This window comes from Schistocerca nitens, chromosome 6 (genome assembly GCF_023898315.1).
Source record: "Schistocerca nitens isolate TAMUIC-IGC-003100 chromosome 6, iqSchNite1.1, whole genome shotgun sequence".
Lineage (NCBI taxonomy): Eukaryota > Metazoa > Arthropoda > Insecta > Orthoptera > Acrididae > Schistocerca > Schistocerca nitens.
In genome coordinates this window covers 200509495-200536916 of record NC_064619.1, presented here as the reverse complement: position 1 = coordinate 200536916, position 27422 = coordinate 200509495, and the positions used below count along the sequence as shown (strand labels likewise).

The 27422-nt window shown below is 39.9% G+C and overlaps 1 protein-coding gene across 3 annotated transcripts in view; it reads right to left on the bottom strand.

Moving 5' to 3' along the window:
- Nucleotides 1-27422, bottom strand: part of LOC126262873 (putative phosphoenolpyruvate synthase) — a 381045-nt gene that overhangs the window by 212548 nt on the left and 141075 nt on the right. For all 3 annotated transcript variants that reach the window (XM_049959740.1, XM_049959741.1, XM_049959742.1), the window contains exons 9-10: nt 23898-24054; nt 15929-16103 (exon numbers count right to left, since the gene is read on the bottom strand). In XM_049959740.1, coding sequence (XP_049815697.1) covers nt 15929-16103; nt 23898-24054 — 332 coding nt within the window. The remainder of the gene's footprint in view (nt 1-15928; nt 16104-23897; nt 24055-27422) is intronic.

Sequence of the window (27422 nt, the reverse complement as noted above, 5' to 3'; positions counted from 1 at the left end):
CCTGTTTTGCAGTTTCTCCAACTCAAAATTTAGTGCCATAACCTGTATTGTACACTGCAGTGACAAAAGTCATGGGATACTTCCTAACATGATGTTGAACCTCTTTTTACCCGGCATAGTGCAGTGACTCAATGTGGCATGGACTCAAAATGTTCTTGGAAGTACCCTTTAAAAATACTGGGCCTTGCTGCCTCTATAGTAATTGACAACTGTGAAAGTCAAAATATCCACGGGTGTGCTGCCGGTCTATAGTGTCCAACGGGCACAATATTTCGGCGATCATACATGTCGCCATCATCAGGTGAACTGACGGACTGAGCTCCTGTGAACGTGCCGGCATGGAGATCCGTACGCTATGGCTGCTCAGCCATAGCGTACGGATCTCCGTGCCGGCACGTTCACAGGAGCTCAGTCCATCAGTTCACCTGATGATGGCGACATGTATGATCGCCGAAATATTGTGCCCGTTGGACACTATAGACCGGCAGCACACCTGTGGATATTTTGATTATCAAATACGCCGGGAGAAACTCAAGAATCACAACTGTGAAAGTGTTACTGACACATGATGTGCATGAACTGACCTCTCGATTATGTCCCACAAATGTTCACTAAGATTCATTTTGGTTGATCTGGGTCACCAGATCATTTGCTTGAACTGTCCAGAATATTCTTCAAAAGCATGTTCTACAAACTAATTGCAAACAATTTTGGCCCAGTGATATGAATGGCTGCAAATGGTCTTCAAATAGCCGAACATAACCACTCTCTGTCAATGATCGGTTGAGCTGACCCAGAGGACCCAGTCAATTCCATGTAAACTCAGCCAACACCATTATGGAGCCACCACCAACTCACACAGTGCCTTGTTGACAACTTGGGTCCACAGCTTCGTGGGGTCTGTGCCACATTTGAACCCTATCATCAGCTCTTACCAACTGAAATTGGTACTCATGTAACCAGCCCATCATTTTCCAGTTGTGTAGGGTCAAACCAATATGGTCACAAACTCATGAGGGATGCTGCAGGCCATGCTGTGCTGTTAGCAAAGGGACTCGCATTGGTCATCTATTGCGATAGCCCATTAACACCACATTTCACTGCTCAACAGATACGTTTGGGTATGCCCCACTTTGATTTCTGTGGTTATTTCATGCATTGTTGTTTGTCCATTAGCACTGACAACTCTATGCAAACAGCACTGCTCTCTGTGGTTAAGTGAGGGCATTCAGCCACTGCATGTTCTGTAGTGAGAGGTAATGCCTAAAATTTGGTATTCTTGGCATACTCTTAACACTGTTGATCACAGAATATTGAATTTCTTAACAATTTCCTAAATGGAATGTCCTATGCCTCTAGCGCCAATTACCATTTCACATTCAAAGTCTGTTAATTCCCATTTTGTGGCCATAATCACATGGGAAACCTTTTCACATGAATCACCTACATACAACTGACAGCTCCACCAATGCACTACTCTTTTATACTTTGTGCATATGATCTTATCACCATCTGTACGTGTGCGTGTCATTATCCCATGACTTAAGTTACCTCAGAGTACCAATCCAGTTTTCCACTTAAGCAACATGGACTCTGGCCTTGCCATGCAAAATGATGGAAGGAGAAGGGAAGTGTGTAAAGATGTATTAACATCTTAAGACCTTCCTTTTCCTGGTAACAGTTTAATACCAATATAACACAGGGAGTTTGTGTTTATTACCTGTATGATCAAGAGAAGCTGAATTTGGAAATGACACTAACAAGATAACTCATACAATACACTCAGCATAAGGACAAGTTCACTGAAGTGGAAAAAATGATGATAGTCATGACTGACAAACACAAAGATAAGGGTAGAAATTTGAACTTTTAGGTACGATGCTGGGCAGGCATGGTCACACTTGAGGGGACATCATAACGCATAACCTTGCTGACTATCAATTTGCCCAGACAATGGAGGATCCCTGGTATTGACTGTCTACTTTCAGTGCATTCCTTGGTTTCAGGGAGACCAGATACACATGTTATCGGTACCAGTTCATATAAATAAAGTATATTCTTGAAATTTATCGTGTCGTAAATGTCTGTTACACTGTAACTATTTCATATGGATCCACACTGGTGACCCATTATGACTGAGAATTATGGCAAACATGTACTGAACTGGATACTATGCATTGACAGTACAGCCATTGTGTGTTACAATTCATGAATTATGTAAATGAGTGCAGCACCATGAAATACAGTGGTCCACAAACAACTCTCCAAAGAAGTGTTTTCATTAAAAGTGACAGTGATACTCACCACTGCAGTGCATCAACAATTACTGACAATGCCGAACAATGGCATCCTATGATAGGTGTATTGTTCAATTTTACTACCAGCCCTGTTTCACAAGTAGCACGTACTGAACCTCTCAACCAATGATACCCGCAATTGCCCACTGCCAACGAATACTCTCCTGTGCTGTGTAAACTAATTTTCAACCTGGTCCTGGCACAGCTGCATGTACACACACACGCACACGCACACGCACACACACACACACACACACACCTACACACACACACACACACACACACACACACAATCTCTGTCTGCACTATCAACAGCACTGTGTATGGAAACAGAACATCCACCAATGTTACCATCAAAAATTCTCCCAGGGCAACCAGCACAGCTGAGGTCACATCAACATGATTTCAGAACTAACGGTTACTTTGCACTCGATTCTAAGCTTCAGGCATTTTTATGGATTACAAAAACCGGAAAAAAAGTGCGGCTTGGATTCGAGTAAATACGGTATATCCTGTATCAACTTAGACAGCAACATCATTTGGTCAATTCCACTTCTGACATCAGTGTGGCACCTCCGATCTTGCTTGAAACTGCCTGTGGGAAAACAATCACACAGCTCTGTGCAGTGAAGAACTCACCAATCACCATACACAGCTCTGAGCTCAGCACATCAGACGTGGGCCTAAGAACAATGATCATATGGGACTTTCTGATTGAGATATCAGTGAACCAGCACTCGATACCAACTTCCTCCAATATTCCTGGCTGCCATTCAATCTTTTCAACAGCATACTTGTCCAGTGTGACACCAGCTATACAAACACCAGCATCATCAGCCACTCCCCTCCGAAAATAAACCACACCCCCAAAACAATCTTCTACATCCAACAAGCAACAGAGCATCATGACAATGATCACTACCATCATTTACTTGATTGTGTCAATGCCCTCAGAAAAACTTAACAAGAACAGTTTATTTGCTTCAAAACCAGACTGCCACACTCTCTGCCCTATTACGTGATAATACAAAATGAGCTGCCCCTTTTTGCACCCTTTCGATATCCTCCGTCAATCCCACCTTGTGAGGATCCCACACCAGGCAGCAATATTCTAACAGAGGATGAACGAGTGTAGTTTAAGCTTTCTCTTTAGTGGACTTGTTGCATCTTCTAAGTGTCCTGCCAATGAAACGCAACCTTTGGCTTGCCTTCCCACAATATTATCTATGTGGTCTTTCCAACTGAAGTTGTTTGTAATTTTAACACCCAGGTACTTAGTTGAATTGACAGCCTTGAGAATTGTACTATTTATTGAGTAATCGAATTCCAACGGATTTCTTTTGGAACTCATGTGGATCACCTCACACTTTTCATTATTTAGCGTCAACTGCCACCTGCCACACCATACAGCAAACTTTTTTAAATCGCTTTGCAACTGATACTGATCTTCGGATGACCTTACTAGATGGTAAATTACAGCATCATCTGTGAACAACCTGAGAGAACTGCTCAGATTGTCACGCAGGTCATTTATACAGATCAGGAACAGCAGTGGTCCCAGGACGCTTCCCTGGGGAACACCTGATATCACTTCAGTTTTACTCGATGATTTGCCTCTATTACTACGAACTGCGACCTTCCTGACAGGAAATCACGAATCCAGTTGCACAACTGAGATGATACCCCATAGGCCCGCAGCTTGATTAGAAGTTGCTTGTGAGGAACGGTGTCAAAAGCTTTCCGGAAATCTAGAAATACGGAATCAACTTGAGATCCCCTGTCGATAGCGGCCATTACTTCGTGTGAATAAAGAGCTAGCTGCATTGCACAAGAACGATGTTTTCTGAAACCATGCTGATTACGTATCAATAGATCGTTCCCTTTGAGGTGCTTCATAATGTTTGCATACAGTATATGCTCCAAAACCCTACTGCAAACTGACGTCAATGATATAGGTCTGTAGTTCGATGGATTACTCCTACTACCCTTCTTAAACACTGGTGCGACCTACGCAATTTTCCAATCTGTAGGTACAGATCAATCAGTGAGCGAGTGGTTGTATATGATTGCTAAGTAGGGAGCTATTGTATCAGTGTAATCTGAAAGGAACCTAATCGGTATACAATCTGGACCTGAAGACTTGCCCGTATCAAGCGATCTGAGTTGCTTCGCAACCCCTAAGGTATCTACTTCTAAGATACTCATGCTAGCAGCTGTTCGTCTTTCAAATTCTGGAATATTCCATTCGTCTTCCCTGGTGAAGGAATTTCAGAAAACTGCATTCAATAACTCCGCTTTAGCGGCACAGTCATTGGTAACAGTGCCATCGGCACTGCACAGCGAAGGTATTGACTGCGTCTTGCCGCTTGTGTACTTTACATACAAGCAGAATTTCTTCGGATTTTCGACCAAATTTTGAGACAATGTTTCGTTGTGGAATCTATTAAAGGCATCTCGCATAGAAGTCCGTGCCAAATTTCGCGCGTCTGTAAATTTTAGCCAATCTTCGGGATTTCGCGTTCTTCTGAACTTCACATGCTTTTTCCGTTGCCTCTGCAACAGTGTTTGGACCTGTTTTGTGTACCATGGGGGATCAGTTCCATCTCTTACCAATTTATGAGGTATGAATCTCTCAATTGCTGTTGCTACTATATCTTTGAATATGAGCCACATCTCATCTACATTTGCATAGTCAGTTCAGAAGGAATGGAGATTGTCTCTTAGGAAGGCTTCTAGTGACACTTTATCCGCTTTTTTAAATAAAATTATTTTGCGTTTGTTTCTGGTGGATTTGGAAGAAACGGTATTGAGCCTAGCTACAACCACCTTGTGATCACTAATCCCTGTATCAGTCATGATGCTCTCTATTAGCTCTGGATTGTGTGTGGCTAAGAGGTCAAGCGTGTTTTCACAACCATTTACAATTAGCGTGGGTTCGTGGACTAACTGCTCAAAACAATTTTTGGAGAAAGCATTTAGGACAATCTCGGAAGATGTTTTCTGCCTCCCACCGGTTTTGAACAAGTATTTTTGTCAGCCTATCGAGGGAAGGTTGAAGTCCCCACCAACTATAACCATATGAGTGGGGTATTTATTTGTTACGAGACTCAAATTTTCTCTGAACTCTTCAGCAACTATATCATCGGAGTCTGGGGGTTAGTAGAAGGAGCCAATTATTAACTTAGTTCGGGTGTTAAGTATAACCTCCACCCATACCAATTCGCACGGGGTATCTACTTCGACTTCACTACAGGATAAACCACTACTGACAGACACAAACACTCCACCACCAATTCTGCCTAATCTATCTTTCCTGAACACCGTCTGAGACTTCGTAAAAATTTCTGCAGAACTTATTTCAGGCTTTAGCCAGCTTTCAGTACCTATAACGATTTCAGCTTCTGTGCTTTCTATTAGCGCTTGAAGCTCAGGGACTTTCCCAGCACAACTACAACAATTTACAACTACAATTCCGACTGTTCCTTGATCCAAGCACGTCCTGTATTTGCCATGCACCCTTTGAGATTGCACACCATCCCGTACTTTCCCGAGGCCTTCTAACCTAAAAAACCGCCCAGTCCACGCCACATAGCCTCCACTACCCGTGTAGCCGCCACCTGAGTGTAGTGAACTACTGACCTATTCAGCGGAACCCGAAACCCCACCACCCTATGGCGCAAGTCAAGGAATCTGCAGCCAACACGGTCGCAAAACCGTCTGAGCCTCTGATTCAGACCCTCCACCCGGCTCTGCACCAAAGGTCCGCAGTCGGTTCTGTCAACGATGCTGCAGATGGTGAGCTCTGCCTTCATCTCGTAAGCAAGACTGGCAGCCTTCACCAAATCAGGTAGCCGCTGTAATCCAGAGAGAATTTCCTCAGATCCAAAGCGACACACATCATTAGTGCCGACATGTGCCACAACCTGCAGCTGTCTGCACCCTGTGCTCCTCATGGCATCCATAAGGACCCTTTCCACATCAGGAATGACTCCACCCGGAATGCACACGGAGTGCACAGTGGATTTCTTCCCCTCCTTAGCCGCCATATCCCTAAGGGGCCCCATTACGCGCCCAACATTGGAGCTCCCAACTACCAATAAGGCCACCCTCTGCGATTGCCCGAACCTTGAAGGCTGAGAATCATCCTTTGAAACAGGGCAGGCAGCTGCATCTGGCTCAACCAGAGACAGTACCTGAAACCTGTTTGTCAGACGCGCCGGGGAGGCTTTCTGATCAGCCTCCGGGGACGTCTTTCGCTGCCTGCCACACCTTGGAACGACCTCCCAATAAACCACAGGCGAGGGCTCAGCTCCACTGCCGGTGGTAACCGGGGCAACCACAGCGGCAGACCAGTCTGGGGACAGACGGGACGAGGTTGACATCCCCGTGATACCCAAGTCCGGCTCCCCACAGTGGTGCCCATTGGCAACAGCCTCAAGCTGCGCGACCGAAGTCAGCGCCGCCTGCAGCTGTGAGCGAAGGGATGCCAACTCAGCCCTCATCCGAACACAGCAATCACAGTCCCTGTCCATTCTAATCGATGTTGAACAACAGTTACTGAAACACGAGCCCGTGCCTTGATAACGCAAGGGAAACACGCAAAGAAAGTATGAACTAACCTGTAGAAATGCCTAACAACTGTGCTACAATCTGCCTGAATTTACGATTACAGTAACTAAAACTCGAAATTACACCTCCTATATGAAACTCACATGCAATTTAAGTAAGAATCTACGAAGTAAACACAAAGAAGAAGCTATATATGTATCTTTCTGTGCTGTCGATGTGCACCAACTGGGAGCTCAGGCCACACAGTTGACTGTGAAGTTTTAGTGTTTCTTGAAGAACAGGCACACATTTTATCATGTACCAGTTTATGTAAATAAAGAGTATTCTTGCACCATATCTCATTGCCTATCTATTAAGTCATACCTATAGCGTACAGATCCACATATTCATGTTCCAACTGCAGTTGCCTATATATTTGCAAACAGGACTCTGTTCCCCTCCCCCCCCCCCCACCCACCTACCCCCCACCCCACACTCACACATACACACAAAAGGTAGAACAAATAAAAGCAGCCACAGTGTCTTTACAATTAATTCCACATTGCATTATCCACCCACACACATGTATGTGTAATATTATACTGTATTACCATTATAAAAGCTAAAATAAACTGTCATTATTCAAGTAATAGCCAATCTATACACTTAAACTACTAGTTTCATATATATAGCTAGATTCAGTGTATGCTAATATAGAAATTGAGGAGCATTCTAAGTACATGTTCCATTCTTTTAACTTACTTTTACTGCAGATAACTGTGTTTTTCACTATATTTTAAATTTTCAAGCACAATAGAAGCAAACACAAGTTTAGTTACAAGAAGTTCATAATCTATGCAACGTAAATAAATAAATAATTCACCTGAAATAGTGCAAAACAACGGAACACTATCAGACAGAACAAAACTACAGGTAGAAACAAAATTCTGTTTGTATTCCATGTACTCAATATCACTTAAATTCTAGTAAATAAGATTTACCCAGAAGATTTGCCATGCATTATTAAGGAGCATCAGTCTCATTAAAGATATTATAATCACCAAAAAACAGTAATTCTTCTGGTCATTAAGAGTATCCAGAAAAGGACTGTAATCATCTGTTGATTTTACTCCTACTCATCCATCTCTCTCCTCTTTCCAGCTATATATGCTATGAGTTACTGACTCCAAGTATATTTGTTTAAAGACTGAAAAATTTATAAGTAATACTAATTTTAAAAATAATGAAATTTGGTAACAGCTTTGAAGATCCTCTCTCCTCTTTCTTAATAAAATAAAGGAAAATCCCAAGTGAATACAAAAAAATAGAATGAGTGAACACAGCAAGTCACTAGAAAGCTCAAGCACTGAATATGACTACTGTATTTCAAGTACATAAATATGAAGTTGAATACTATTGCTCAAGTCATAAACCTTTCTTCTTCCTTAGAATACATACACAGACACATTGAAACAGTATATTACATTCTCCTATTGCTGTGACCATGTGTAAGTGCGATAGGGTCATGGCTGTTCATTAAGGACTTGATGAACAGTATTATATAAAATATCTACTGTTACCTGGAGAACATGTTTGTATATAAGAAAGTTTTAACAGATAAAGATTGTGATAATAGCTCATCCAACAGCAACAAAATATCATCCAAGCCAAAAGGTTAGCAACTAATTCTTAATGTAAATAAAAGTAAAGGTGTCCATACCATGAAACGTACATAAGCAGTAGTCTTTGACGATATGATTAATAATTCATGTTTGTAATCAGTTACAGCATGTGGATATTAGGATTAACATGCATGAGGGTATGAAATGAACAAATTACACATGCTTAGTTGTAGGTAAAGCAAGTGGTATGCTTGTAATCCTTGATAACCTTCTGGGAAACTGCAGTTTGTTTGCAGCAAGTATAGCTTACAAAATACTAGTATGTCCTGTGCTCCAATACTGCTAAGGAATGTGTAGCCCATATCAGGCTGAACTAATAGGGAACTGCAAGGAACAGATTTCTTCATTTGTAATGTCATTTAGGAGGGTAACTGTGATTTAACCAGTAGTGAATTTCGCTCATTAAAGCTCATCTTCCACAGATAAATTTGGATAAGCTTCTGGGAGCAAACAGCAAAATTCACCAGCTTGAGATTGAAAATATTGTACTTATAATCTTAACAAATAACTTCTCTTTAACATCAGGGGCAGTACATCTCAGAATCTGAGTGTTCCGTATACCTGAATTCCACGTGGAAGGCGTAGACTCAATTTGCAGTACTGCATTACAGACAGAGATTTTTTGTTTTTTGAAAGAATGGAATGTGGTGCACTTAGCCTCCTGAGGCTAAATGAAGAGCTACATAAATGAGTAGTGCCTCCAAGGTCTTGAAAGTTGACAGTGCTTGGAAGAGCAATGTGCTGATCTTATGCCGCTCCATACCACATTCAATTCACAAGATATGGCAGAGAATAATACAGCAGCTGGTCAGAATTATGTGGTCCTCTGGACCCAATAACAGAGTTACTGTAGTTTTTTTTTTCTTTTTTATTTTACATCAGGTGCAGATATCAACCAGAGAGAGCAGAGGAGGAAGGGAGAGCAAGAGCGGAGAGAGTGGGAGGGAGGGAGGGAAGGTGGGAAAGAGAGGGAGAGGCAGGGAGAGAGAGTAGGAAGAGGGAGAGACTGATGCATGATGTAGAGCAATTGCCAAGTTGTCCACTTCCCAGTGGAACTGACCCCTTTGGACTGATATTAAATGTTTAGTTGGCTAGTTATTTGTTTACTAATTGTCAGCGATTCTTGTAATGGACAGGTATAATGAATGTAGATGGAGCCTATGAAAGTTTATAAAAATAGATGATAAAACAATCTATATTGTTTGCTTGCAAGAGTGTGCCTTATGATTTCATTCATGAATAAAGAAAAATATTTTCTTTGTAACAGAATATGGGCCACCTGCAAGTACAAGAATGATAATAATGAGATTACCAGTCAGATACTGAGTGGCCACTTGGAATCACACTGAACTACAACTCTTGGAGTATCCATACATAAAGAGTATTTTTAACAGAACACTGAGCAAATTGTTATTATAGTATTAAAAAAAGATATGACAAAACCTAACTCATGTTCTCATATTTGTCTTTAATTTACCCCCAATCTGCCATAGTTCCTTACAAAAATTTATGAATTCATGAAATATCCATTAAAATCTAACCAACATGGCTATTCAGCTGTCTTCTGCAACTCTCATACAAACATTTCCTGTGTACAGATGACAGAAGTTTATTCCAGTGCCACTGGTTTACACATAGTAGTTTGGTTATATGGTGCTGTGGTAACAACATTCTCACCAGCTATGTCAATTGCTTTGTCTTTTTCTGAGTTGCTGCTGTTTTTGTGATTTTTCCCTTATTTATGGAATCTAATGTACACTTTCCAACTAGATCTTTCTCAGAGGACTATGAATGAAAAGACTACAAAAATATTGACAAGTTTCTTTAGTTTTGTTCCATGGTAATATAGGTTTGATCCAATTCTAATTCTGTTTTATTAAACAAGAAATAAGACACATTTCAGCAACTGCAAATCAATGCAGCAGTTTGAATGATCAAGACAACCTTATTCAACTTTACATCATACACAACCCACTTTGACTCAGCTTAATGTCCTGTCAAAACAGATGTCATTAGATTCAGAGTACAAGCTCAGATTGTGTCAAATACTGGGAAGGAAATTGGTCATGCCCTTTCAAAGTAATCACCCCAGGATTCCCCTGGAGTAATTTAGGGAAATCATGGAAAACCTAAATCTGGATGACAGGGTGCAGATTTAAACTGTTGTCCTTCCAAATGCAAGTTCAGTGTGTTAAAAACAGCTCCACCTCACTTAGTCATTCATTCTTAACAAACTGGTTTCATTCCAGATCTACAAAAATAACACAACAGATGGACAATAGCACTGTGAAATAAATTATTGAGTTTCAGTTTGCAGAGTTCAGAATTGCTAGAAATACTGTCAGGAAGATGAAAACAAAGTAATGATCAATAAGGAGGGGAAACAAAATCTGTATTAACAACACTTCTGCATTATAGACACTTCTGTGTTACTATCCAAGAGAGGATAAACCTTTTCACTGAAGAACACAGTTAATATAGCCTGAACCTGAGAGTTACACTATTTCTTCATAACATGTAGCTCAGTCTGTTGAAAGTTTAGGATCAAGGTAGTCAGGTAGATGCAGAATTTCTTGGGTTCCAAAAAGCATTTGACTCAGTACCACACCTACACTTACTGTCAAAAGTATGACCATACAGGGTATCATGTGAAACTTGTGTCTATACTGAGGACTTTTTGGTAGGTGGATGGAGCATGTTATCTTTGATGGAGAGTCACTGTCAGATGTAGAAGTAACTTCAGATGTGCCCCAGAGGAGTGTGTTGGGACCCTTCCTGTTCGTGTTGTATACCAATAAGAAAAATTAATGGTAACCTCAGACTTTTTGCAGATGATGCAGTTATTTAGAATGAAGTACTACATGAAAGAAGCTGCATAAATATCCAGTCAGATCTTGATAAGATTTCGAAGTGGTTCAGAGATTGGAAACTCAGAAATGTAAAATTTTACACTTCACAAAACCAAAAAATGTAGTATACTATGACTATAATATCAATAAGTCACTGTTTGAAACGACCGACTCATACAAATTTCTAGCTGTAAGACTTTGCAGGCATATGAAATGGCATGATTGCATAGGTTCAGTCATGGGTAAAACAGGTGGTAGGCATCAGTTTATTTGTGGAATACTGGGGAAGTGCAATCAATCTACAAAAGAGACAGCTCACCAATCACTCGTGCAACTGGTCCTAGAATATTGCTCAAGTGTGTGGGGCCCGTACCAGATAGATCTAACAGGAGATACTGAACATTCACAGAGGAGGGCAGCACGAATGGTGACAGGTTTGTTCAGTCTGAGAAATGTCACAGAGGTACTGAAGAAACTGAACTGAGAGGCTATTGAAGACAGATGTAAATTGTACCAAGAAAGTCTGTTAACAATGTTCCAAGAACCAGCTTTAAATAATTACTCTAGGAATATACTACAACCCCCTATGTATCACTCACACAGGAACTGTGAGGATAAGGTTAGGATAATTACTACATGCACAGAGGCATTCAAACAATCATTCTTCCCGTGCTCCATATATGAATGGGACAGGGAGAAACCCTTATAACTGGTACAATGAGACATACCCTCTGCCATGTGCCTCACGGTGATTTGCAGAGTACAGATGTAGATGTAGAATAATGTCGGTTTCTCGTCTTTAAAAGTGCTTCTATCAGGTGTGACTGAATCGTGTAGTGCATTTATTAGGATTTGTACTTGAATTTTAAAGTGAAATTGGTTCGACAAACTGCCTATTTGCTTCTGTCTTGGGCTCTTTGGCTGATGTTCATCTGATGGTCTTACTGATGTTTTGCCAGCACAAGTGGCTGGCATTGTCACAGCTTCACCCTTCATTGCCGATGGTGAACTGGAGCTGAGCTCGTGGCCGCAGACTACATGTACCTGGTGCACCAATGTCCGAGGACTTCTTTGTGGTCATTTCCAGTGCAGTTCCCCTCTTGCTAACTGCAATGGTTGTTTGCTGCAGTACGGGAAGCCAGGATACATTTACCTTAAGACTTTCAAAAGAAGAAAGCCTTAAGATAGACAGATCCTGGCTTCCTGTACTGCAGCAAACAATCACTGCAGGTAGCAAGAGGAGAATCGCACCAGAAATGACCACGGAGAAGCCTTCGGATGTTGGTGTGCCAGGTGCATATAGTCTGTGACCATAAGCTTGGCTCCAGTTTACCACCAGCAATGGAGGGTGAAGCTTTGACAATGCCAGCCACTCGTGCTGGTGAAATGTCAGTAAAATCATCAGATAAACACTGGCTGAAGAACCTGAGACAGAAGCAAATAGGCAGTTTGTTGACAAGTGACCACGAAAGCCTTAACAATTTTTAAATTGGTTTCATCAACCTAAACTTCAGAGCAATTACAAACATTTTGATTAGACTATGCTAATGGCTTTATTGAGCTTGATATATTGAAAACAGTTGCAGCTTCAGAACTGGTTTCACTACCATTTTCTAGTGCTTTAACTTTCCATTTATTGATACTGTAATGCAATAGACCCTGATTTGTCAACTGAAGGATACGATACACACAACTCATTCATATGACAGTAGACAATAACTTCACTACATAAACATATATATATAGCGAAAGTGCTGGCACGTCGATAGACACACAGACAAACACAAACATACACACAAAAAAGCTTTTGCAACCAACGGTTGCTTCATCAGGAAAGAGGGAAGGAGAGGGAAAGACGAAAGGATGTGCGTTTTAAGGGAGAGGGTAAGGAGTCATTCCAATCCCGGGAACGGAAAAACTTACCTTAGGGGGAAAAAAGGACAGGTATACACTCGCGCACACACACACACACATATCCATCCACACATACACAGACACAAGCAGACATTTCTTGTGTCTGTGTATGTGCGGATGGATATGTGTGTGTGTGTGTGTGCGTGTGTGTGAGTGTATACTGAATTAATGAAAATTTATTATACTTTAATATTTGACAATACTCAGTTGTAACAACCAAATAACTACCTACTGTGTGAATGCTGGATGTATGGAAAGCAGATGTAAGTCTTAAGTCTGCAAATAGTGGAAGTTTAATTTTAAATCTTGACATAATTTGACTGTTCTTAACTGAGGATCAGTGAAATGAATAATTTACTTTAAGTTTTGACAATACTTAGTTGTAATAGCCAAGTAACTAGCTACTGTGTGAATGATGGATTTAATGAAAGCAGATGTAAGTATTAAACCTGTAAATATTAAAAGTTTAATTTTAATTCATGTACATAATTTTACTGTTTATTGACTGAGGATCATTAAAATTAATGAAACTCAAGTTTTTCTAATTACATTTTCGTAATGCATTTATCTGACATGTTCCACACCCAGGAGGATCCCCTCTTTTGTGGGTTTATGGAATGAATAATTAATCTAATCTAATCTTAGTCTAATCTAGTTATGGCAGTGTTTTCTTGAATTAGCTCTCTTAGGTACTTGAACTTTTTTACACTTCCTGTTTGAACAAGGTCTGTCTGAAAAATTTTTGGTCCTCGTTTATGCCAGTAATAACTGGTTTTCTCTGCAGAGATTCTTAAACCTGGTTACTGTTCCATGAGACTGACTGTGCTCCCTAAAATTTAAAAATAGTACAACAGAATTGTCTGCAAATAAAAAGGAGTTTACTTTAGTCCACTGTTACTGACAAAACTCTACCATCTGGTGAGCAAGATGTATGAGACAGGCAAAATACCCTCAGACTTCAAGAAGAATATAATAATTCCAATCCCAAAGAAATCAGGTGTTGACAGATGTGAAAATTACCAAACTATCAGTTTAATAAGTCACAGCTGCAAAATACTAACGCGAATTCTTTACAGACGAATCGAAAAACTGGTAGAAGCGGTCCTCGGGGAAAATCAGTTTGGATTCCGTAGAAATGTTGGAACACGTGAGGCAATACTAACCTTACGACTTATCTTAGAAGAAAGATTAAGAAAAGGCAAACCTACGTTTCTAGCATTTGTAGACTTAGAGAAAGCTTTTGACAATGTTAACTGGAATACTCTCTTTCAAATTCTGAAGGTGGCAGGGGTCAAATACAGGGAGCGAAAGGGTATTTACAATTTGTACAGAAACCAGATAGCAGTTATAAGAGTCGAGGGGCATGAAAGGGAAGCAGTGGTTGGGAAAGGAGTGAGACAGGGTTGTAGCCTCTCCCCGATGTTATTTAATCTGTATATTGAGCAAGCAGTAAAGGAAACAAAAGAAAAATTTGGGGTAGGTATTAAAATTCATGGAGAAGAAGTAAAAACTTTGAGGTTCGCCGATGACATTGTAATTCTGTCAGAGACAGCAAAGGACTTGGAAGAGCAGTTGAATGGAATGGACAGTGTCCTAAAAGGAGGATATAAGATGAACATCAACAAAAGCAAAACGAGGATAATGGAATGTAGTCGAATTAAATCAGGTGATGCTGAGGGAATTAGATTAGGAAATGAGACACTTAAAGTAGTAAAGGAGTTCTGCTATTTAGGGAGTAAAATAACTGATGATGGTCGAAGTAGAGAGGATATAAAATCTAGACTGGCAATGGCAAGGAAATCGTTTCTGAAGAACAGAAATTTGTTGGCGTCGAATATGGATTTAAGTGTCAAGAATTCGTTTCTGAAAGTATTTGTATGGAGTGTAGCCATGTATGGAAGTGAAACATGGACGATAACTAGTTTGGACAAGAAGAGAATAGAAGCTTTCGAAATGTGGTGCTACAGAAGAATGCTGAAGATAAGGTGGGTAGATCACGTAACTAATGAGGAGGTATTGAATAGGATTGGGGAGAAGAGAAGTTTGTGGCACAACGTGACCAGGAGAAGGGATCGGTTGGTAGAACATGTTTTGAGGCATCAAGGGATCACAAATTTAGCATTGGAGGGCAGCGTGGAGGGTAAAAATCGTAGAGGGAGACCAAGAGATGAATACACTAAGCAGATTCAGAAGGATGTAGGTTGCAGTAGGTACTGCGAGATGAAGAAGCTTGCACAGGATAGAGTAGCATGGAGAGCTGCATCAAACCAGTCTCAGGACTGAAGGCCACAACAACAACATATTTATTTGAGAGCTGCATCAAACCAGTCTCAGGACTGAAGACCACAACAACAACATATTTATTTATACTGTATATAAATAACTTATACTGTTAATACTAATTATTGCACAGGATTTATTTCCACTCTATCATTCTTCAACAAAGAAAAAGTACAAAACATGGTCTAAAAGTCAATGTATAACATTCATTTTATGCTTATCTGTTCACTCTGTTATGGCATTAATATGTTTGCAAACCTACAATTATTGTTTACCCCAATCTGCAACTGAACCTTCAGTTTCTAAGTATCTTTATTAAATTCTATACAAGTAACTTGCCAGAGAAAAATCTTATTACCTGTGAGCATGCAGCAGATGAAAGAAGAGCTAATGAGGCCCCTTTGCCACCAACTATAGTGGAGCTCTGACATTCCCTATCAGAAAAAGTAACTACCATATGGCTTCCTTCCACTTCTGGTTCTAGAAGATGATCACTCAGTGACACGGGGAAATCTGGACAGTCACCATCATACCTGACAAATCACATGAGAATGTACAATGACATATAGTGGAGAAAATAAGAAACTGACTATCACTCAAGGGAATTAGCACAATCAAAATAATCAACCAGTGAAACTGAATTGACACACTCTTAGCAGTCAGTACCAAAACCATCAAATGAAGTATCATATATGTGAACAACTGGTACGTAAGGATAATATTTAGCAATAATCTCAATCATATCAAACACTATTATTTTATTTATTTTGCAGTAATCTCATTCATGTCAAACACTTAGACACTGCATTTTATCAACAAAGTATCTAGTAAAGAACTGATCTGTGATTCAGAAAATGCTGTCTGTTTAATGAGTAAATAATTCTAAATTTTGTCCAATGATATTTTGAGATTACTATTTAAAAGGAACAATCACTAATGATCTCAAAGTAGAAAAATTTTTGACCATTTGTGGTCCCTCCATTCATTTATTCACACATAACAGTGTTTTGATAGTGGTGCACCTTCATATAATATGACAAAGTGCTTCAGTACATTAAATTAACAATCAAAGACACTTGTGCTGCCACACTCCATGATTGAAAATAAATTATTAGCATTAGAGACATAATTTATAATAATAATAACAATAATTACATTTTCCAGATATCATTCTTCATTTACCATATATTTAACAATTTTTTGGGTATGCTGGATACTGCTGGAGAGTAATAATTAAGATATACTACAAGAACAAAAATAATCAATTTTTGACAATATAGTATAATGGGATAGATAAAAAATCTACTCACCAAGCAGTGGCTGGAGAACACACATATAAAAAAATGTTTTATGCATGCAAGCCTTCAGAGACAATGGCTCCTTCTTCCGGTAGAAGGGTTGAAGGGGAAGGAAGAGGGGTGAAGGAAAAGAAACTGGAGAAGTTTAGGAAAAGGGACAGAGTTCATAAAAGTTACCCAAAAGCTTGGGTTACAGGAGAATGAGAAGGAAAGACTGTTGGGGACTGCTGAGAAATGAAAGGTGGAAAGCGGGGTGATAAGCAACACAGAGATTACTGCTAAAACATCATGCTGAGTGAATAAGAGTGAAAAGCTAAGTGTATTATATGTAACAGAGGAGGGGGGGGGGGGATGGTGAAAATCAGATAGGTCAGAAAATGAAAAATGTAGAGAACTAAAATGGAGTAAAGAAAGGAGTAGTTAAGAAGAAATGCTGAGATGGGAAAAATTAAGGCCAGGTGGGTTGCAGGAACCAAGGGCATGTTGTAGTACTAGTTCCCACCTGCAGAGTTCAGAGAAACTGGTGTCTGGAGGAAGAATCCAGATGGCATGGCATGTGTGGTGAAACAAACACTGAGGTTATGACTGTCATGTTGTAGAGCATGGTGTGCAACACGATATTGTGTGTTGCCAGTATACACCCTCTGCCTATGCCCTTTCATCCTAATTGATAACTTGGTGGTGGTCATGCTGATGTAAAAGGAAAAACAGTGTTTACACTACAGCTGGTATATGTGTCGTTTCACAAGTGGCTCTCTCTTTGATAGTATATGTTTTGTCAGTTACAGGGCTGGCATAGGTGGCGGGATTTGATGTGATGGTCCAGAAAATCTTTTGAACTAGCTGGTGTAGTAATTACATCCAGTGAAGGTTGAGGTGAGAATGGGGGTGTATTGCTGTAAAGAGGCTGCATCCAAACAAATATGTTTGCCTCAAATGCCAAGGTTGTTTGGGAGGGAATGTTTGACATGGAAAGGATGCCAACAATAAAAACATAAGTACTGTTGTTTGCTAGTGGGTTTAAAGTGGATGCAAGTGTGTAGCTGGCCTTCAGTGAGGATGAGATCAACATCAAGGAAACTGACATGGAATTCAGAATAGGACCATGTGAAATTTAACTGGTAGGAGGTATGTGGAGATTCCAGGAATTTTAACAGGTCAGCCTCACCATGAGTCCATTTTACATTTTGACAGTTGCCATCCTTTCCCTGTGAAACAGTCCCTCCTGTGAAGCCTTGGAATTTGAGACAAACATATTTGTTTGGATGCAGACTCTTTACAGTAATACACCAACACTTTCAACTCGTCCTTCACTGGGCATAATTACCACACCAGCCTAGTTCAAAAGCATATTCTCCAGGCCATCACATCCAATCCTGGTACCAGTGATCCCTCCAAAAAACAACTTCAGAGCACATCACTTGTCACTCAGTATTACCCTGGATTTGAATGTATTAATTGGCTACTTCAACAAGGTCATGACTTCCTAAAATCATGTCCTAACATGAGACCCATTACATCGTAGTTTTGTACATCTTTCATTAATGACCATCTCCATAACATACAATGTACTTAGCTTTTCACTCTTATGAACTTGTGTACAATGTTTTAGCAAAATCTCTGTGTTGCATACTACTCTGTCTTCCACCTTTAAGCTCTAAGGTCTACAAATCTCATCCTGTGCAGTCTTTGCTTCTCATCCCCTCCGGTACGTCTCCTGACCCGGGGTTGCGGGTGTCTTTTCTGAACTCTACCTCTTTTCCTGAATCTCTCCAGGCTTTTTCCTTCACCCCTTCTCCTTCCTCTCCAACCCTTCTGCTAGAAGAAGGAGCCACTTGCTCCAAAAGCTTGCATGTGTAAAACCTTTTTTTATGTATGTGTTTGCCTGCTGCTGCTTGGTGAGCAATTTTCTTCTATTCAGTTACATTGTATTGTTAAAAATTGATTATTTTCGTTGTTATATTAGCTCATGTGTCCATCATTCCTTCTTATGTAACCCTCTTGTCAGTCTTCATTGTCATCTGTCTTGTTCAAATTGGCATCTTTTTCCTGCCTTATGTGCAAGTCTGTTTGTTTATTTATCTGTACCACCCAGCTTCATCAACACCTTGCCCCTACATCTTTTCTAGTACAGTTTTCCATGCACGTAGCTGGGTCCACAGTTATTTATAAATTTGCATATAAAAATGTTATTGTTCTTTATGAATTTTCGTACAGCAATTTGTTTCTGAGTCACTACACTGGAGGGCCTTCTCCCAATCATCTTTCCCCAATTTATTTGCAAATTTGACAGCTATTGTCTTTCCCATCTTCCACTTACCTTGTTTATATGTAATTCTTTCAAATTTTTGTACGACTGTTGTTCACCAAACTGATCTGATAGACTTTTACTGCCATCTTCTACATTACTTTATTTCCCAAGCAAAGTTGTTTACATTTTCTCCTATGACTTTCTGTTTTTGTTTGCCCTGTTTTTAAAATTTTGTCCCTTTTACCCTATTGATTTTTCTCTTCTCCAATCATTTTTACATATAATACAGTCAACTTTTCTGGCAAGGAATTCTCATCTGCTCATTATCTCTTATTAACCATTGTCTGTTCTCACAATTTTTGTATGATTTTTTGTTTTTTTTATTTTTCCTTGATTTTCTTCTGTTTCTTTATCTCTTCCCATTCTTTGCTTCTCTTTTTTGCCACTCTCACCATTTCTAACACTCCTAGAAGTCCTCTCTTGCCATGATAAGTTCCATCACATGATACATCCATTCTTTTCGAAAACATCCTTCTGCACTATCAAAACTAAGGTCCCTCATTCTGTTTCTTGAAACCTACTTTTCCCTTGAAGTCACTCCCAAAGGCCTAACATTGAAAGTTCTTGTTCCTGGATGTAATCCTATGCTACACCAGGCTCTTTTACAGTTTCAAATACGCAATCTCTTGCAATTACCCGACTAATCTGTGACCCATACACCTCCTCTGCCAATTTTCACTATACCATACTTCTCTCCTTCTACAAAATCCTGCAGTTATTTGTCCATAGTGCTTCCTTGGATGGTATCATCCACCAAGCCAACTTCAAACTATAACAACATGCCAGACCTTGCCTCAAAAAGCCATCCCGCCTACTTCTAAACTACCTCAACTGCAATGTTATCCTTCCTGTCCCTCTACAGCTTCCTATACAGCCACACCGACAACCACCACTCGTCTCATACAAACTGAGCTTGGCCAACCTATTTAACATTCCACAGTCTTCACCACATTCTCCCAGACCAACAATAACTCACAATCGCAAGAATCAATAACAACAGTACAGTGTTCTCAACCTCTCGTCTAAAGCACTCTTCCCTCCTGAATTATCTGTATTATCCAAGGGTATCACTTTCAGCCCTAAACCTGCATTTAATCATGCTGCTTTGATGAAGGATCCACTTTCATTCACACACAATGTCAACTGGAAATATTATGTTGCAATCCAATCCCAAAACCTTTCCAACAGCAAACCTGACACTGAAAGCTGCCTTGAACAGTTCCAACCATGAACCCATCTTGATCCACCACCACTACCTCAAAATCTCCCTTACAAGCCTCCTGAATTCCTCACATCCAGCACTGCTTCACAACCCTTCCCCAGGTCCCCATAACATGACCCCAACCTGTCATCTACAGAATTCCAGTCTCTGCAATCCCTAAAAGCTGATGACTCCATCATTATCCTTTCAGCAAACAAAGGATCTACCAATCTGGTATTTGACTGACACGAGTATGTTAGTGAAGGTCAATGCCAGCTGTCTGACAGCTTTACATACAGAATCTGCCATCAAGACCCCATCCCCATGATTCAAACTGACCAAAACCTCAGGTCCCTCACAAGGACTAACACCTCAATCCAAAGAACTTCTTATCCCACCCAAACAACACACCCCCATCTTTTACCTTCTTCCTAAGATCCACAAACCCAATCATTCTGGTCATCCTATAGTTCCTGGCTTCAAAGCACCCACCACATGTATATCTAACTTAGTTGATCAATACTTGCAACTCAAAGTACAAAGACTTCCCTCCTACATTGCAGACACCAACCATTTCCTAGATCGTCTGAAACTGTGTTCATTCCATTCCCACCACACACCTTGTTTGTAACCATTGATGCCACCTCCCTCTATACCAACATCCACCATGTACATGGTCTGCCTCAGCTGAACATTCCCTCAGAAAGCATCGACCTGATTCCAAACCTATGACATCATTCCTACTCACCTTAATCAAGTTATCTTAAGAGGGGCAGACATACAAACAGATCAGGGTATGGCCATGGGAACCAGGATGGCTCCTTCTTATGCCAACTTTTCAGTGGGTCACTTGGAGGGGGGTTTTCCTGGGGACCCATAAGCCTTCAGTCCCATATTTTATTTAGATACATTGATGACATCTTTGTCATAAGGACTCATGGCAAGGCTGACCTGTTAAAATTCCTGGTATCTATAAACACCTTCTACCAATTAAATTTCATATAGTCCTATTCTGAACCCCATTCCAGTTTCCTTGCTGTTAATCTCATACTCACTGAAGGTCAGCTACACACTTCTATCCACATTAAACCTACTAACAAGCAACATACTTACATTTCGACTGTTGCCATCCTTTCCATGTCAAGTGTTCCCTACCATACAGACTTGGCATTTGAGACAAACATATTTGTTTGGATGCAGACTCTTTATATCAATACACCACCATTCTCACCTCAGCCTTCACTGGGTGTAATTACCCCCACCAACCTATCTCAGAAGCAGATTCCTCAGGCCAACACATCCAACCCTGGTACCAGTGATCCCTCCAAAAGCAACTTCTGAGCACACCACTTGTTACTCAGTGTTATCCTGGTCTTGAATGTTTTAATCAGCTAATTCAACAAGGCCATGACTTCCTAGAATCATGCCCTGAAATTAGATCCATTTTGTCTGAGATTTTGCCCACCACACCTAGAATAGCTTCTTGTTGCCCTCCTAACCTCAACAGTATCCTTGTCAGACCCTATGATCCTTCTGTACCCATCTCCCACCCTATGGCTCCTACCCCCGTGACCATCCCCGCTTCAAGACTTGCAATGATCACGCTCCTACCACCACCTATACCAGCCCTATAACTGGCAAAACATATGCTATAAAAGGGAGAGCTACCTGCGAAACAACGCATCATATACCAACTGTTATGTATGCACTGTTCAGCCTATTACATCGGCATGACTACCACCAAGTTATCAGTTACAGAGGGTGTGTTACAGCAACACACAATACCTTGTTGCACAGAATGCTCTATAACATGACAGTCATAACCTCGGAGCCTGTTTCACCAAATGTACCATCTGGATTTTTCCCTGGGACACCAATTTCTCGGAACTCTGGAGGTCAGAACTAGTGCTACAACATGCCCTTGGTTCTTGTCATCCACCTGGCCTTAATTTACTTTAATTTATTCTGTCACAGCATTTCTTTGCAGTAACTACACCTTTCTTCAGTCTGTTTTAGTTTTCTACGTCTTATATTTACTGACCTGCCATCCCTCTCACAGCTCTGTTAAATATAATGCACTTAGCTTTTCACTCTTATTAACTCATTCACGATGTTTTAGCAATAATCTCTGTGTTGCATATTGCCTGGTCTTCCACATTTAAGGTCTCAGGTTTTCAAATCCCATGTGGTGCTGACCCCAACAGTCAGTCTTTCCTTCTCATCTCATCCAGTAAGTCTACCCTGACCCAGGGTTCTGGATGAATTTTCCGAACTCTGCCCCTTTTCCTAAACCTTTCCCAGACCTTCTTCTTTGCCCATATTCCTTTCTCTTCAATCTTTTTGCCAAAAGAAGAAGCCACTGGCTGCAAAAGGGTGCATGCATAAAACATCGTGTGTTCTCCTGCCACCACTTGGTGAGTAGATTTTTTATCTATCCAACTACATTATATAGTTAATACATATTGTTCGAATAGAGGCCAGTTGATATGTACTGCTTCAGTAGAGGTTAATTTATAGGTAATATTGTCCCTGACAACACGAATGACAACTTTGCAAATCTTGAATATATGTAGATTTACTGACTAATAAGACATGTTTTTATTGTCTTTTTATATTACTGAGGATACCCAGTGTCTTAACCAGTTTCATCTGACAACCAATGAATTCATGAAGCAATGGAGGTTTGAAGCTGCATACATCCATCCAACATGATACTTCCAAATACTAGAAACCCACCATCACCAAAGTGGTCTATTTTCACAGTAAATCTGTGGCTGCACTAATTGTCACTTTCCCTTCAATTGTAGATGCAACAATAGTCTATCTGTGAATTTAAGTGTGATTCATCTGTGAAAAGTGAGTTCACTAATAGTCCACTCTCGATGTTGGTGTCCACAATAAAGTAGCCTATCTCTGCATTGTCGAGAGGGGTTGAGGGTGGAAGGGGGGACAGACAATAAAATGCCAGTTAAGCACACGGACCAACTGCTCTAAACCTCCAAAACACTTCTGTTAGAAAACTGCATCTCCTGAGGAAGCTGTAAACTCTGAAGTTTCGCTAACATCCTTGAATTTTGTGATGCATTTAAGATTATTTATTGGTGATATTGTGCAGCAATTACTCATGGATGGTCTTGTAATGGCCTACAATAGCAATTTCTTTGTCTTGTTACTAAAGTTTCGATTTGACACTTTGTGTTACATTTGATGCTGCTAAGGTTTTCTCATTACACCATAAACTTGTAAACTTCACCAACAGGATAGCTTCTCATTACACTGAACGTGTAAAAACAACTGAGACACTGAGTTTAGTGCACATCTTTTAATTGTATCTGAATCACAAACTTTGTTGAAACTGGGAGAACTCCTTTCCTATACACAGAGCACTATTGTAGTTTGGCGGATAATTCTGAAGGTTGTTTTTTTGTTACCCCCCCTCCCCCCAATTTTCACCTTTTCTCTCCCCAATTCCCTCTTATCTTGATTCTGTAATTTTAGTTATAATAATTCTGATTACCTGTACCAGAATTCAGCAGTGCCAGCACCTGACTTGTCATTCAAAAGGAACTGGTAGGTCCGAATGTGAGTCTGACTCTCCCAAGGATATCCACTATAAAACACAGCTTTTCCTTTAGGGATGAAGTCAACAACAGTGGTGAAGTTCTTTTTCCCAGCTATCCTGGCAAAAATACAATTAATTAAAGCTTTACCCAAACTGAGGAAAATGCTAGCACAAAAATATTAGAGGCACATGTCACAGTCAACACAAGTGAAGTAAAAGTAGCCTAATATTAAAGTGTAATGGCATGACTGCAAATGCAAAATGAAAAATGGATGAAGTAGGCACTCAGGACACTCTGCTCTGTACCAGATACAATACTGCCAAGGATAAAGTATTTTGTGAATTGAGTACCTTCATCACAATGATAGACTAAAAACTTAAGAGATACCAGTGTGATCCAAATGCTGCATACTTCACCCTGAATCTAACAACAGTCACACTTCCTGAAAATGACTTACTTCATTCATTGTCATTCCCAAAAAGGGAAGCATACCTCCATCATTCATCCTAATGGTCTACACTTGTCTTCTTCATTACCATGCCTGAGTGAGATCCCTTTCCTTTGACAGTATTTCTTTGTTACTCCACCATTTTCACTATCAAGACAGCAGTGATCTAAGGACTTCAATTAATGATTTATTATACTATAATAAACTGTGGACATTACTTTCCTAAAAATATTTGCCACTGGATGAAGTTTGTGTGGCCATGAGGACATCACTGTGATATGTTGTGCCCTGAAGAGAAAGACATTAAACTTTTGAGCTACTCAGTTCAAGAACAAAATAGGCCACACAGAACGGTACAGATACCTGCTGTCAATAGTTATATAAAAGAATGCAAAATAAAAAAAAAATAATTATCCCTCTTGGGGTGGCTACCCAAACTTGGAAAAAAAAAAAATTCCCTGAGAATTCAAGGTGTGCGGAGAAAGATGCTGGCACACTGCTGAAATAAATTAATGAATTTACGGCAAGTGGCAGGGGGGTGGGGGGGGGGGGGAGGGTGAAACATACCACAATAATGACTTTGCTTTCCTCTCAGTTGAGCTATGTACCAGCCATAAGCAGTAGTTTAACCACAGTTTTTAAACACCGATATCTTTTATAGAATAATATTCATGTAATTAACACACTTTGGAATACACTGAAGGAAAAGAAATTGCAACACAATAAAATAATTACTGTAGAGTACTGAAATGGTAATATTTGTAACTGATTAATATTGCGAGACCACAGTTTAATGTGTGAGATAAGCCATTGCAAATGTGAAATGCTGGCATGTTAATAATTGGTGTAACCACCAAAATGTTGAATGCAAGCATTCAAACATGTATGCACTGTGTTATGCAGGTACTGCATGTCAGTTGGTGAGATGGAGCTGCATGCCTGTTGCACTTGGTCAGTCAATACAGGGATGGTTAATGCTGTTTGTGGATAATGATGAAGTTGTAGTCCAATGATGTCCCATATACACTCGATTGGAGACAGATATGGTTATCAAACAGGCCAAGGCACAATGTCAATACTCTGTGGGGCCTGTCGGGTTACAGCAGAGGAATGTGACCAAGTGTTATCCTGTTGGAAAACACCATTTGGAATGCTGTTCATGAATGGCAGCACAAGAGGTCGAATCACCAAACTGACATACAAATTTGCAGGATAACCATGAGAGTGCTTCTGCTGTCATAAGAAATCGCATCCCAGCTCGTAATTCCACCTGTAGGTCCAGTGTGTCTAGCATACAGACAGGTTAGCTGCAGGCACTCAACTGCCCTCCTCCTATACAGCATACAGCCATCACTGGCACCGAGGCAGAACCAACTTTCATCAGAAAATACAAAAGACCTCCACCTTACCATCCAATGAGCTCTCGCTTGACACCACTGAAGTCACAAATGGCAGTGGTTTGGGCTTAGTGGAATGCACACAACAGGGAGTCTGGCTTGGAGCTGTCCTTGGAGTACCTGATTTTTTTTTTTATTTTTTATTTTTTTTTTTTTCTTTTTTTTATGTGGTGTCCACTGCTGCTCAAATTGTTGCTGCAGATGCAGTACTATGTGCCAGAGCTATACACTGAACATGATGGTCCTCCCACTCGGTACAGTCACATGGCCATCTGGAGCCCAGTCTTTTTGCAACCATACATTCTTGTGACCACCAATGCCAGTAATGATGTGCAGTGACTACATTCCTGCCAAGTCTTTCTGCAATATCACAGAAAAAACATCCAGCTTCTCATAGCTCTGCACAACTCCTTCTTGGTGCTGTGATTTTTTTTATGTCAGTGTATTAAGTATTTTAAAATACTTCATAAATCACATATTTGAAAATATCTGATTTATAAAACTCAATAAAATTAAGCTTGAATGCTAAGTTAGAAATGCAAAATTCCCTGATGTTTCCCTGTTTTTCTTGTTAAAATGTAATTCCCTAAGAATTCCAGGTTTTCCAAAGGAATCACCATCCTGACTTTTTAATAAGAAACACAATCAGCAAAATAATTAGCTGACAATAAGTCATTATAAAAAAATGGGCATACAACAATGAAGAAAAGTTATATTAATGAGAGACTTTGTTGGCCTCTCTGTAAAACTGTCACCATCTCTTTTAGCTTCAGAGGCAGAAAGTTTTGTTGTTAACTGGGAAAGTTTTAGTATATCTCATGATCTCTCCACTAATTAGAGTACAAACCAACACTGATTCAGATTTGTTCCAAAGTGAACACACAGCACTATCTTTGCAGCCTCAGGTCACACAATTGGTATCTTTGCCAGTTTCAGCTTGTTACTGTGTTGATCATCCAATGATACAAATATAATATACAGTAATTCTTCAAATCAACATACCTGGAGAGGTCTCTCTCCAATCAAATCCAAGGCAGTTTCATATGATTCATAAGCTTAGATGAAACATTCGTGCAAAATTGTATTCCAAAGTTGAAGTAACAATCAATAAGTAATCTATATGGGAGGGAAAAAAACACTCATATTCAATGGAAAGATTAAGATTGCATTATGATTCTGATAAAACTGTCACTGTAAATCTTTTAAAGTCAAATAAAAGTACAATATGGTCATTTAACACACTGCTTCTCAACTGTTTGAAACAATAGTTGAAATGGAAATCTCTAACATCATCACACAAGAAAGAGTCATTGCATAAATTCTTCAACTAACACTTTCAACTTTTGTAATGGGCAAACTGATTTAACTACAGATAAAATCAGTGGATAATTAAATCTCAAGGATTATTCACATTTTCCTCCTTCCTAATTTGACATCCTGGTTTGAAGTCAGGATTTCATAGTGAGTGAGGATATCATTGGCACTGTGACTGAGTTACCAAATACTTTGTAGGGTTGAATACTGGTTAATATTTGATGTGATAAAATGAGCTGGAAGACCCCTGGAGTAAGTGAATGAAGCTGAAAAGTGATTATATTGAAACATAAAACGACCTTTTTTGCAATAAAATGTCC